The following is a 13,531-nucleotide window of genomic DNA, read 5'->3' as shown; positions in this document are numbered from 1 at the left end:
GATGTGCCCTTCCTAATCTGCAGACAGAATGGCAAACACATCTGGAGGACGTCTGGTTTGGGAAGGATGCAGTATGAGGTGTAGACTGCTTCTAAATGCAAGTTCGATTCCTGTGCAAATTGCAATGTGGCTAGTCTTCTCAGTGCCAAAGTTAACTGTAACTTGATTATAATTGGAAGCATTTGACTATGATTTTTTTTTCCTTTTTCGGCATGCTTATTGCTGTAAAAAAAAAAAAAAAGCCAACCTTATAAATCATTGTGCAAGTATTTTAATAAGATTTGCACACATTTCAAAAAATTCTATCGTGTGGCTCCCTGATCTTGGGGTTAATTCGGTTGTAGAAGAGTCAAGTGAAGAGGTCACTGAAGAGGTAAGAGATGCATCAGATGGTTTTGCTTGAACATCAGGGTCCGAGTCCTTCTGACCAGATCTATAATTAGTCACAGAGCCTGACCTCTGGGGAGTGGTAGTCCCTGATTTTCCTTCAATAATTTCATCTAGGGCAAGCAAAGAGAAAAATTTAAAGGCTGGAACAATTGGAGAAATTAGTAAGGAAGACAAAACGTTAAAAGTCACCGTTCTATGTATCCAGAATGAACATTTTACCATAATTATTGTTTCTAGTTGGTTGCAGAGTGACCCAGGTGTTTTGACTGAATTTGGCTTTTTTATCCACGTAGAGCAGGGGTGTCAAACTGGACTTCTTTGATCAGCATTGTAGTTCTCCTCCGTAGGGTGGGGGTGGGGGGGCAGATGGGACGGAAACCTCCTGCAGCACCCTGCTGGCCAAAACGGGGCGCGTGAAAGCTACCCTGTTTTCAGCCTGAACAGCCTCCTGCAGCACACTGCCCGCCAAAATGGGGCACAGGGGGGCCACGCACGTTCCCCCCGCACCCTGTTTTGGCTGCCAGAGGCACCACGGGCCGGTCCTTTGCTATTTCCAGGCCAGCCCCGCGGACCAGATTTAAGCATCCTTGAGTTTGACACCCCTAAGTGCTTCCCCAGGTTCTGGGATAGGCAGATGTTGTTGTCTGATGGTGTTAAATATATCATCCAAGGATGGGTGTAATTCCAAGTAAAGGTGCCTTTTGCAACTGACTTATGGGGATTTTGCCAATGACAATGGTGTTCAAGTGGTACTCCAGATCTTTTGAGAATGTGCCTATTGCTATTAATTATTATTAAAATTTATTAGAAAAACTCTCCCCAATTCAATAAAACCTTGACTTTTTTCCACAAGTGGCCAATCAATAATTATAAGCCAGGTTGCATTGGTGTTTGCCTTTCCATTGATTCTGAATATCTATCATCAAGAAGTATACATGGTACCGGTAATTAAAACTGGGGAAAAAAAGCCTTTGAGACTCCACAAAAAAAGTTTATTATTTATATGTATCAGGGATGAAATATTTTCCCATTTGATGCCTTATAGCAATTTCTGACGGTCATATCTGCGCTGACCACTAAAGCATATATTGTTATTCGTTTGCAGATACTGGGTGAATGGGAGAAGCAATTGGAGATGCCAGCTACTTTCTAGTTTAGTTTAGTTTAGTTTAGTTTAGTTTAGTTTAGTTTAGTTTAGTTTAGTTTAGTTTAGTTTAGTTTAGTTTAGTTTAGTTTAGTTTAGCTTAGCTTAGCTTAGCTTAGCTTAGCTTAGTTTTATTGCCATTGCACCTTGTACAACAAAATTAAATGCCATCTTCATTTTTATGGATTCCTTTCTATTCTTACGGATTTTAACTTTTGCAATTAATTTTAAATCTGCAATGGCATGATCCAGACTAGCACCACAGAAAGCAAACAGTTAATCTTTCTTTCCCCTCTTATAAATGCCGATATACTCTACATCAGATGCTGCCTGCAAATAACCAGTTTTACATACCATCAATGCTACGGAAGTCCAATAGGTAAGTCCTGCTATCCACCTGGTATAACTGCAGGCTCATTTTGGAATATGTGCCTGTTACTGGATTCTTTCTCCGAACACGCAAGTAGTATGGATTTACAACCTAGGAAAACGAAGTAGAAACTTAACAGAAAACATCGAAAGAATTATTACATTGATTGTCATTATTTGAAAACCATCACTTGCAGGGAGACAATTTAAGCAATCTCACCTTCCATTCATAATCCAACTGCTTGATTGCCCGACACACTTCCGCCATTATATCATTTGGCCGACTCTGACTCCGAATTCCTAAATGCCATTTAGCTCTTCTGACCCCCTGATGTTTGGACTTTTGGGGATTTAGCTCATCGAGGGTATGGCGTGACCTTGGTACTTCAGCAACTAAAAACGGCACTCTTTCAGGGTGAGGTCGGGAAAAATGGTCATCAAGAAAGGAATCTGGTGGGCTTGTAGCCAAGTAGAAGTCTTTCGCTTCATTCATTATTCTTCTATTATCTATAATGAGGTGATAGGCAACCGCTAAAGGATCCTGATGATTGCGATTATATAAGCAGCTGAGCACTTCCTCCTCTGTACATTCAAACTTATCGCAGACTTCTTTTAAGGCTTCATCATCAATCATAGTTGAACTGTAAGAAGGATCTTCAGGAAAGAGGTACTTGGGGAGGTCTTGTTTAAACCATTCATGTTCCCTAGATGCAAAGCAAGAACCATTTTAAAAGCTAGCCGGTTCAACCATTTTGCCATGTTTTACTGACAGAACGTGCAAAATACACAGAAAAAAATATGCTAAAATAGGGGAAAAAAACATTTCCACTTTCAATCCACATATGGATTTCGCTGAACTTGAAATTAGAAGTCCGGTTAGATGCTGTGACTGTAGTAATAATCACCAGATTCAAACATAATCTTTTAAGCAATATTCTTCTCTTCCCTTTTATAAATCTGAAGATCTTAGCTTCAGATTTCTCACTGATACAAAATAAGTCACCTTTATAATTAAAACAGGCAGCTGGAATAGGTTACAGTACTGCACTTAGAAAGAAATTTTAAGTTTTTCTCTACAGTGGGACTATTCCATATGAATATTATTTGTAAAAATATTCAAATCATAATTAAACACAATATAAAAGTTAAGTTTTATATTGTGTTAAAACTCAGCAAAGGAGTTTAAATTTGGGGCCTGGAACTGAGTTTCCTGACTTGCTAGTAGGCTGGAAAAGGCCTTCCAGTAGTGTGGTGTCATCACTGTAAAAAAAAAACAGGATGAGAAATCTTCACTCATTTTTTTGAAATGGGAGGGAGAGTTAAAATTTGGAACAGGACTGCTTTGTCTTACAGAAATCTCAAGTGCCTATTCCCACTTAAACTGCTCCTCCAGAAGCTTCCAAACGGAATGAAAATTAGGTTGCCAAATTTTCAAACATTTGTGGGGGCCTTGAAACAAATGAAACAAAGAAGTTTCATTACCAAACTAAGTAACATCATCAGTGCGCCAAAGACTCTGCAGTTCAACCCTGCGCTCTCTTCTGTAAGTTTCAAATATTTTTACCACACCATTTTGGCCATGTGATTCTATGTTCTTCTAAGGAGCTACAAGTGTGATAACATGTGGTTTGAGCAATGACTACTCCTGAATTTGGGGAAATCCATATCTATCTATCATCTATCTATCCATCCATCCATCCATCCATCCATCCATCCATCCACCCACCCACCCATCCAATTCATTCATTCATTCATTCATTCATTCATTCATTCATTCATTCAGTCAGTCAGTCAGTCAGTCAGTCAGTCAGTCAGTCAGTCAGTCAGTCAGTCATATGCCGCCCATATTCCCTATAAGGTGACTCTTCAGATCTTGGCTTAATTTTCTATATCATAATTTAAATGAAGGCCAATTTGGTTCAATTCATATGCAAAGACATTTTTTTTTTAATTTGATTTATATGCCGCCCTTCTCCGGAGACTCAGGGCGGCTTACAATGTGCTCAGCAATAGCCTTCATCCTTTTATATATTTATACAAAGTCAGCTTATTGCCCCCACAACTGGGTCCTCAATTTACCTACCTTAGAAAGGATGGAAGGCTCAGTCAACCTTGAGCCTTGGCGAGATTCGAACCTGCAGTAATTGCAGGTAGCTGGTCTTAATAACCAGCTTAATAACAGGGTGCTTTAGACCACTGAACTACCAAGGCTCATGCACTTAATTAAAATAAAGAAATAGATGTTTTCTATTCATATGCAGGGCTAATCGTCAGGTAACCTAAAACAAACATGGCATCAGAGTGTATTGGACTCAAGTTTTGATCCAACTCCCTTTTGATTAAACTCGGCCTAATCACAAAATGGCTTACTATGATACAACAACCAAGCCAATGTGAAGCCAACAATTGAATAAAACTTTTAGAAGATAATTGCCTCCCTGATGGAACCAGATGCTGTAAGATACCTTATATCTTTCACTGTTGCTCTCTTCATAGGATCCACCTGTAGCATGTGTTTCAAGAGACTAATTACTGCTGAATTTAAGTACTGAGGCGTATAAAAGATACCATCACATATCTTCTTAAAAAGTGTTGGCACATGATCATCATCAAAGGGAAGAGTTCCACATAATAAAGCATAGAGAATAACACCACTGCTCCAGATATCTACTTCTGGCCCTGCGTATAACCTGTAAAATGGAGATCATAATATTTTTTTCCAAGTAAAAAACACAACATGAGCAACTGTTACACTGGATTATTAGCCTTTTAGCAATGTTTGTGAACTGCTACATAAGCACTAATATTCATGCAATTAACTCCTGATTTGTTATATAAAATAGAACAAAACTGGTAAAGTGACCTAAGTTCTATAGTCAGAAAGATGAAGGCCTTGATCTGGTTTGGGCAAATGTAATGGGCTGATATAAATCCAATACTGTCTCCTGATTGCCACACAGCTTCTCCCCTTCTCTGAGCAACCTCCTTTCTATCTAATTATGCTTAATCTAGGATTAGTCAGCATGTCTAAAGCAACAGAACCCAGCCCTCAAGTTTCAGAGAGTAGTTAAATGCAAGCTTTGATTACTTTAGCCCTCATTAGCATTATGTAGTGACTAATTTAAGGTAAGAGGAATAGGAAATTTAAGGTAAAGGTAAGATGGAATCATCTCTCTCACATGGAGATGATGCCATGTAAAACTCCTTGTTCACTCCTGACTTTATTAGTGGCGGTTAAAGTATAGATCATATTACACTAAGGAACTGTTGTGAGGTTAAAAACAAAATATGCTCATGAGCTCCTTGAATGAAGAGCAATTTATATTCAGCAATATAACATACAATCACAGAACTGCATTGTGTATAGCCGTGATGGCAAATCTATGGCACGCGTGCCACAGGTGGCATGCGGAGCCATATCGGTGGGCACGTGAGCTCCAGCTGATTTTTGGGCTTCTGGGCCCACTGGAAGTAAGGAAACAGGCTGTTTCCAGCCTCCGGAGGGCCTGGGGGGGGGAGGCCCATTTTTCGCTCTCCCCAGGCTCCTAGAAAGGCTCTGGAGCCTGGGGAGAGCAAAAAACGGGCCTTCCGGTCCCACCAGAAGTTGTCAAACAGGCCATTTCTAGCCTCCGGAGGGTCTCCGGGGGTGGGGAAGGCCATTTTCGCCCTCCCCAGGCTCCTAGAAGTCTCTGGCACCTGGGGAGGGTGAAAAATGGGCCCACCGTGCCATCACATGCCAAAAGCGGGGAGAATGCGGGATGTGTGTCGTGAGCGCATGCGGGGGGCGGGGCACATAGAATTATGAGTGTGGACATGCACGTGCGCAACCCCCCCCCGCTCCCCCCACTTTTGGCACGTGATGGCAAAAAGGTTAGCCATCACTGGTGTATAGAGTAATCTGGGCGCCCTGAAAGCATTTTCAAAGTACCAATAGTCTTTTATCAAATTACACCTAAAAATTAAAATGCCAGAAAGAAAACCTAGAAAATGTGTTTCTGACAATATACATCATGCTATAATTATTCTGAGCCAAAAAGAAAACTAGTCTTGGGATCCTGTCAGACCGCAGGTATTTTTGCTACTTCAATCAAAAGACAGGAGTGTTTTGTCTTCTAGGGTCAGGTATTTGTATGTACAAACATTTAAAATTAATATTGGCAAAAACGTATTAGACAAGTTAGAAATTTGTTTGCCAACACAGAAGTACTCTCTTCTGCCTCCTAAGACCCTTTCAAAGATATTGGCGCATTGTGATTTTCCATGACAGAAAGACAATATATATATAATTATATTAATCTTATTAAAACTTATTAACTGCATTCCAACTTTATTATTAAAATTTAAGTATAATTAAATGAAAAGAGCGTCTAAAGCAGATTCCGGCCCACCATTCAAAAGTTGCCCAAAATCCTGGGCATCGGTGACTCAACACAATATGCACATGTCACAGCAACCTTTGACTTCTAGGCTCTTTCCCCTCATTGCCTCCTCGCTGCTTGAATGATGAGTTTGGAAGCTTTTAATTTGCATTTTTTATAGTTTGCCATATTGTCCAGAGTAAAAAAATCATAGTTAAGAATTATAGTTAATAAATGTCTAAACCCAAATTCAAAAAGTATAATCTGGCTTGTTTGAAGCACAAAGTCAAGCTAAAATTAAAACTCCAGAAGTCCTTCCAGTATGCAGCAGGAGAATAAAAATGAGGTACATATGAATTTGTTTTGATAAGTCATGGTTTGATGTGACGTGTGATCACAATCATTGTTTTGTGCACAGACACAGTTAAGATAAAATCAAAAGAAGCCATCAAAGCCAGGAATTTCAAATTTCCAAACCTGGAAGTTTCTCAATCTACCTTGCAGCTTTAACACTGAAGAGCAGGGCTTTGATTTTGAGAATACATATATACATTTATCCAAGAAGAGAAACTACCTTCCTGAAATTACTTCTGGAGCAGCGTAGTTAGGAGAACCACAGCTCGTTCTTAAAAATTCTCCATCTGACATCATATTTGAGAGACCTGAAAATGCACAAGAGTTCAAATGAAGACCCACAAAAAAAGATTAAGAAATATTTAACCTTCTCTCAGGGAGAATGCATCATATCCTATTTAATGACAGCAACACAGGCAGGAATAAAATCAGAATCATATATGTAATATTTTTTTTAAAAAAATGGTTCTCTAAATAAAAATGAACACTGAAAAACCTCTATAAAAACGCGACAAGAAAAAGAATTATGAAAGAGACAAAATGCCCAAAAAGGATCAAGTTCTATTCTAAGTAGCAAATGCCAGGTGAGGAAAAACTGAAGAAAGAAAATTGCATTACTTTTTTTAAAAAATCATATTTGTTTTATCAACTTTACTGACAGCTCAAAAATTTCCTTCAAATCAAGTATGACTCCTGGGGAATTTGTGATTACACTGGTGTAATTTTTTTTGGCAACAATAAGGAAATGGTTCAATTATAACCTTCTAGAATGTTTGTTCAGTTTACAGACCTGTAATTTCCTGGAAGTATGACATCTAAGTATAAACCGCTTCTTAGATTTTCAAGATCAATAAAGATTTGCTAGATGCCGCTATCTAACAGTATTTAAATAAGATAAACTAACAAAGGGTTTAAACCTTACAACATGGAATCGTGCTTAGTGGAACTTTCATAACAGTGGTGAAATCCAAATTTTTTACTACGGTAAAAAAGGGGAAGGATACTGCAAAATCCTCATTACCTCCCCACTCCTGGGGGAAGGATATTGCAAAATCTTTATTCCCACACCACTCTGAGGCCAGCCAGAGGTGGAATTTGCTGGTGCTCCGAACTACTCAAAATTTCCACTACCGTTTCTCCAAACTGCTCAAAATTTCTGCTACCGGTTCTCCAGAACCTGTCAGAACCTGCTGGATTTCACCCGTTTCATAATTCAAGAGTTAAGTATAGCCATCTAGAGTCATGCAGTTGAGATAAGTGTGTGTGTGAGGCAGAGAGAGAGAGAGAGAGAGAAGAGAGAGGGAGAGAGAGACAGAGAAGAGAGAGAGACACACAGAGAGAGACACAGAGAGGAGAGAGAGAGGGAGGGAGAGAGAGAGAAAGTGGAGAAAGAATCCTTGCTCAACCTGATGCTTTTCAAATCTGTTGAGCTTGAAAGTTTACAAAAAAAGATTAGGGTTAGGGTTACTGAATGGTTTACCGGTGGATTTTCTATTGAATACATAGTAATATCAACTCAGAAACAGAAAGTTATATTTTATAACTTTATAAACATATATTTTAATCCAATTAAAAATCAAGAATTCAAAGAATATAGAATTTAGTAACAGTTCTGCTTTTCACATCTAATATTTATTTTAATTAGAACATTTATATAGTTGCATTGTTGAATGCATGTTTTTTAATCCAAAAATCATTTTGTATTTAATTTTAAATAAACCTGGACCCAGTGAAGCTGACCCATTAACAGTAAGAAATATATTAGCTTCCTGCAGTCGGGTCTTTTCATCCACAATCAATCCATTTTACCATCTATCAGCGTCCCTTAGTCCTTCATTCTTTCCCTTGGGGAGTTCAGCTTGTAGGTTTCTTTCTACAAAGGTTCATGGCCACACATTTTCCACATAAAGCATGGAGAAAACTTTTCCCATAAGGCGCATGGAAGTGAGACAAAAGCTGTCTCTGCTCAGGAAGACATAATAGAGCAATGGAGCCAGGGCAATGGAGTATTAGCAACTATAGTGACCAATCAAGGATTCGATATTGTCTGCTCCAGGCCAACAAGTTACAATCCTGGTGGCTGTTTTGAGGGGGCAGCTGTGGTTTGATCTCTAGGCTAAATACTTGATAAATGACTCCTATTTATTGTGGGAAGTAAAAAGAAAATAATGAATATTTTGTGAAAATTTATTGAGATTTGGGTTTGGTTAAATGAAAGAGAGACTATGTTGTTCACTGTGAACAGTCAACTTGCAAGTCAGTTTATCAAGTGTGACAGAAGAAAAAAAAAACAAGGAATTTTTCTGCAAGTCCTTGCTTTTTATTCTGAAGAGTATGAGTGAGAGACAAAGAGGCAGAGGAAGAATAAAACTGATTAAATGTGTTCAATTAAAATCATGCAACACAGAAGGATATAAAAAGTTCTCTAAGATCTTTCCTTGCTAAATGATCATAGCAATAGCAACTTAAGACTTATATACCACTTCACAGTGGTTTACAGCCCTCTCTAAGAGTCAGCATATTGCCCCCAACAATCTGGGTCCTCATTTTACTGACCTCAGAAGGATAGAAGGCTGAGTCAACCTTGAGTCTGGTAAGATTTGATCTGCCAAACTGCAGGCAGCCGGCAGGCAGCAGAAGTAGCCTGCAGTATTGCATTCTAACCACTGCGTCACCGCGGCTCTTATAGCAAATTTTTCTATTTTAAAGGCAGTTCCTTACCCAGATATTTATTTATTTATTTATTTTGCTTTAATTTATATGCCGCCCTTCTCCGGAGATTCAGGGCGGCTTACAATGCGTTAAGCAATAGCCTTCATACTTTTGTATATTTATACAAAGTCAGCTTATTGCCACCACAAACTGGGTCCTCATTTCACCTACCTTTGAAAGGATGGAAGGCTGAGTCAACCTTGAGCTTGGTGAGATTTGAACTTGCAGTAATTGCAAGCAGCAGATGTTAATCTGTTAATATCAGTGCTTTAGTCCACTGTACTACAGGCTCGTATGGTCTGTGGTTTCTGTGGGTGTCAGAGCCTGGTTCTATTTTCTTTATTTCTGGTTAAAAATTATTTTTCCCTGTTGTAGCTCCACTGCTTTTGAAATCACTTTAAATCAATCTGGCTAATCAGATCCTTTAGGTCTTTAGGTCTCTGCTTGGAAAACTTCTGTCCATTAAAATTTGAAAATACCAGGAAAAATCGTAAGCAACATAGCTGGAATAAATGTGCAAGGGCACGTTTCTCATCTTATCACTCCTAAATTCAAATTCATTGGGTCTTCACTTTGGCTAGGTTGAACTCTAATGTAGCTTTCCAGGTTGCTTAATTTTGTGCCACCTGTCCTATCTACAACTGAAGATTAGTACAAATGTTGCTTTTATCAATATTAGTTTTAATACATGCTATGTAATTTTATTCTATTTATATCATTTTAGTTTTATTAATAATTATAGGTTAATGGGTTTTTTTATTATAGTGTTCTCTGACCTAAAGGCTGTAAATAAAGGTGGTAGGTTTTGGGGTTTTGTTTGGCTTTGATCAGAAGCAGTATGCTCTGATCCAGTCATTCTTAACATTGTTAAGACTGAGTCATTCTTAACACTGTTCTGCTGGCCTCCCAAAATCTCATTAAGATTTGGGTACTGATCGCATAGGGAAAGAATGCTCCCCCATTAAGTAAGGATGAGTATCATTGACTCAACGGGGGGGGGGGGGGGAAAATCTCTATAATGTGTGAGTTAACAGACTTAAGAAGAGATCATTCACCAGCTCATAAAATAACTCTAAATCCATCTGTCTTTCTCTGCTTGCTTGTGGCATGAGGATGTGCATGCTCCTTTCTGATCTGAACATATGCCCCAGGTGCTATCCTGTCACTAAGTCTCTTTTGGCCTCCTGAATTAGTAGTCAGAAAATAGGGGACAGGAAATAGTGCTACATTCTGCATCATCATCATCATTAAAAAAAAATCAAATGTGTAGCATGTAACTCTACCAAACCAAAGTAAAATATTATTATTAAAACCAACTAAGAGAGATAGGTATAGCTATCACATATGCGATACAAAATCCAAAAATCCATTAGATGGCAACGAAGAAAAGTAGACAAATCTAACTCCTTGGTGCTACCTATCATCATCCATGTAGCATTAACAATAGCATTTAGACTTGCATACCCCTCTCTATGTGGTTTACAGAGTCTACATATTGCCCTCAACAATCTGGGCCCTCATTTTACCGACCTTGGAAGGACGGAAGGCTGAGTCAACCTTGAGCCGGTCAGAATTGAATTCCTGGCAGTGACCAGTGAGTTAGCCTGCAGTGCTGCATTCTAACCATTACACCACCACAGCTCTGTATCTGCAGGTTAGATATAATAACCTGATTTACAGAAAAAAAATGCAGTGCTGATGAGTCCTTAGTATTACTGCTAGGAAAAAAGTTATGAAAAAACACAAGCATCAGTTTCCTTTGCTACCCTATACAAATATATAGAATACACTGGAGCGTCCAATGACGATTACTAGAATATGTTGGGTGTTTATTTCAAATGCAACTTGACATGGCTTAGGCCCAGGGTATCTACGGAACCATCTTCAACCCATTGCATCAGCCCATCCCAGTCAGGCAAGTAAAGTATGCTGTAGACCCTTTAAAGAATTATTAAAGAATTCTGACCTTCTCTGCTATTGCTCTTGCCCTGTGGAATATTCTCCCCCTGGAAGTGAAGCAGGCTCCTACTCTCCTTCCAAAAAGGAATTAAAACTCTGTACCAGTGGTGGGTTGCTCCCGATTCGGTCCGGTTCTATAGAACCGGTAGTAAAACTGGCGGGAGGCTCCGCCCACCCGCCACGACATCATCATGGGTGATCTGCGCATGTGCACAGCTCCCATTGCGAACCAATAGTAAAGGAAAGTGGAACCCACCCTTGCTCTGAACACTGCCTAGAATCCCTGTCTGAGGGAGATGGGCAGTTCAAAGATGCAAAAGATGATGATAGATAGATAGATAGATAGATAGATAGATAGATAGATAGATAGATAGATAATTTTGTAGATATTAGAGCAATTTGTCACAGTAGTACAAATAAAGTAAGCATCTGTTCAAGGTAAAATCCTGAACTTAAAAGCAAGAGTAGCAGCTACTTTAAACCACACAGTTCCTAATTCGGCAAAAAAATGTTGAATACTAGAAATAAAAGATTTCTCTGTGGAGTTAAGGACTTCAACACAGGTATTTAAATCTTAACAGCCGACAAGCAAGCAAATTATAAAGATAGGCTTTAAACGGAACCTACCAAAATCAGCAATCTTGGCATTCATGTGTGCATCAAGTAGTACATTTTCAGGCTTCAAATCTCTATGGACCACCATGTGCCTATGACAATAATCCACACCAGAAAGGATTTGCTGGAACAGGCGTCTACTCTCCTTTTCATCAAGCTAATCATTGGAGGGGGAGAAGGGATGAAACAAAAAGTACATTTTTAGGGAAAAAAAAACACATACACCACAAACAGTCTCAGCATGAATGTCAAAGGAGAATGTTTTACAGCATAACCAGAATGCCCAATGGGACTTTTAAAAGAAAGTGTATGTGGAAGAAAAGGGTAAGAAAAAAAGAATAAGTAAAATTGGGCAAAAGAAGGAAAGCAGCTTCTGAGTTTAGCAGTTTTCACAAGGTGAGTAAAAATAGTCAAGATGACAGCCACAGCTATGACTGAACACTGCTCCCTCCTGAAGCTCTGCTCGTATGACACATGTAAAAAATGGGCAGGGTTTCTACCACATACCGTATTTTTCAGACTATAAGACGCACCTGACTATAAGACGCACCTAAATTTAGAAGAGGAAAACAAAAAAAAAAAGTTTTTGGCCTCTGCGCGCCCCATTTTTGACCCTTTTTCTGGCCCTTTTCCAGTCTTTTTTCGGCCCTTTTCAGAAAAAATGGACCAAAAAAAGCCTCAAAAACGGGCTGAAGAAAGCCTTGAAAATGGGCCAAAAAGCCTCAAAATGGGCCAAAAAAAGCCTTGAATAGGGCTGAAAAAGACTCGAATAGGGCTGAAAAAAGCTCAGAAAACGGGGTATGTGGAGGCCAAAGAACGGCCAGCGGGTGGTCAGGGCTTCAGCAATATTCGGTCTATATGACACACAGTCATATACTTTAACTCCTTTTGGGAGACAAAAAAGTGCATCTTATAGTCCGAAAAATACGATAGTTGTGACCAGTTTTGATTTTTTTTAATTTTTTTTTACTCATACATAGAGTAAACGATCATCTGTGTTAAAAACTGATACTCCAACAACAACGTATGCAGGACTGGATGGTCCAGGACTGGATGGTGGTGGGATTAATAAATCACAATCAAGAAAACATGGCGACACTCACTTTGTAGAGAAATGGATATGTAAACTGGTTTAAAAATCAACATTAAAAACTTAATTGAGTAAGAGTCTCTAAGGAAGCTATTCATGTTACAGTAATATGGGTACATATTATTTTCTTATTAAAAATTAATGCAATCTTACAATAATAGAAACATTAATCAATCTATTATTAACAGTGAAGACATTCAGTCACTCTTTTTCCATTCTGGAATCTCGCCATGTGAGAATTTGGCCCACTTCCACCCCCAAATCCCAAAAAGTTTTTTTTTTCCTAATTTTGTCTAACCATAGCTAATAATCCTTTAACAACTGTGTTACTAACTTAACAACTGCAGTGATTCACTTAACAACTGCGGCAAGAAATGTCGTAAAATAGGGCAAAAATTGACTTAAATGTCTTAGTTAGCAGCATAAATTTGGGACTCAATTGTGATTGTAAATCGAGGGCTACCTGTATTTTACTGGAAAGCTGGGAGATCTTTCTAAAATCTTGAGAGTACAAGTTGGACTGCAATCTAAACTTAATGC

At 38.8% G+C, this 13,531-nt stretch overlaps 1 protein-coding gene across 3 annotated transcripts in view; it reads right to left on the bottom strand.

Annotated features, from left to right (window-relative positions):
* Window positions 1-255: 255 nt before the first annotated feature.
* PRKAA1 (protein kinase AMP-activated catalytic subunit alpha 1) overlaps window positions 256-13,531 on the bottom strand; it is a 31,595-nt gene continuing 18,319 nt past the window's right edge. For all 3 annotated transcript variants that reach the window (XM_070935920.1, XM_070935922.1, XM_070935921.1), the window contains exons 4-9: window positions 11,914-12,058; window positions 6,836-6,923; window positions 4,369-4,593; window positions 2,124-2,607; window positions 1,889-2,015; window positions 256-500 (exon numbers count right to left, since the gene is read on the bottom strand). In XM_070935920.1, coding sequence (XP_070792021.1) covers window positions 256-500; window positions 1,889-2,015; window positions 2,124-2,607; window positions 4,369-4,593; window positions 6,836-6,923; window positions 11,914-12,058 — 1,314 coding nt within the window. The remainder of the gene's footprint in view (window positions 501-1,888; window positions 2,016-2,123; window positions 2,608-4,368; window positions 4,594-6,835; window positions 6,924-11,913; window positions 12,059-13,531) is intronic.

This window comes from Pituophis catenifer, unplaced genomic scaffold (genome assembly GCF_029215685.1).
Source record: "Pituophis catenifer annectens isolate HBS135680 unplaced genomic scaffold, rPitCat1.0.hap2 SCAF_2, whole genome shotgun sequence".
Classification (NCBI taxonomy): Eukaryota; Metazoa; Chordata; class Lepidosauria; order Squamata; family Colubridae; genus Pituophis; species Pituophis catenifer.
Note: the sequence above shows the minus strand (reverse complement) of the source record. Positions and strands in the feature narration are given on the sequence as shown.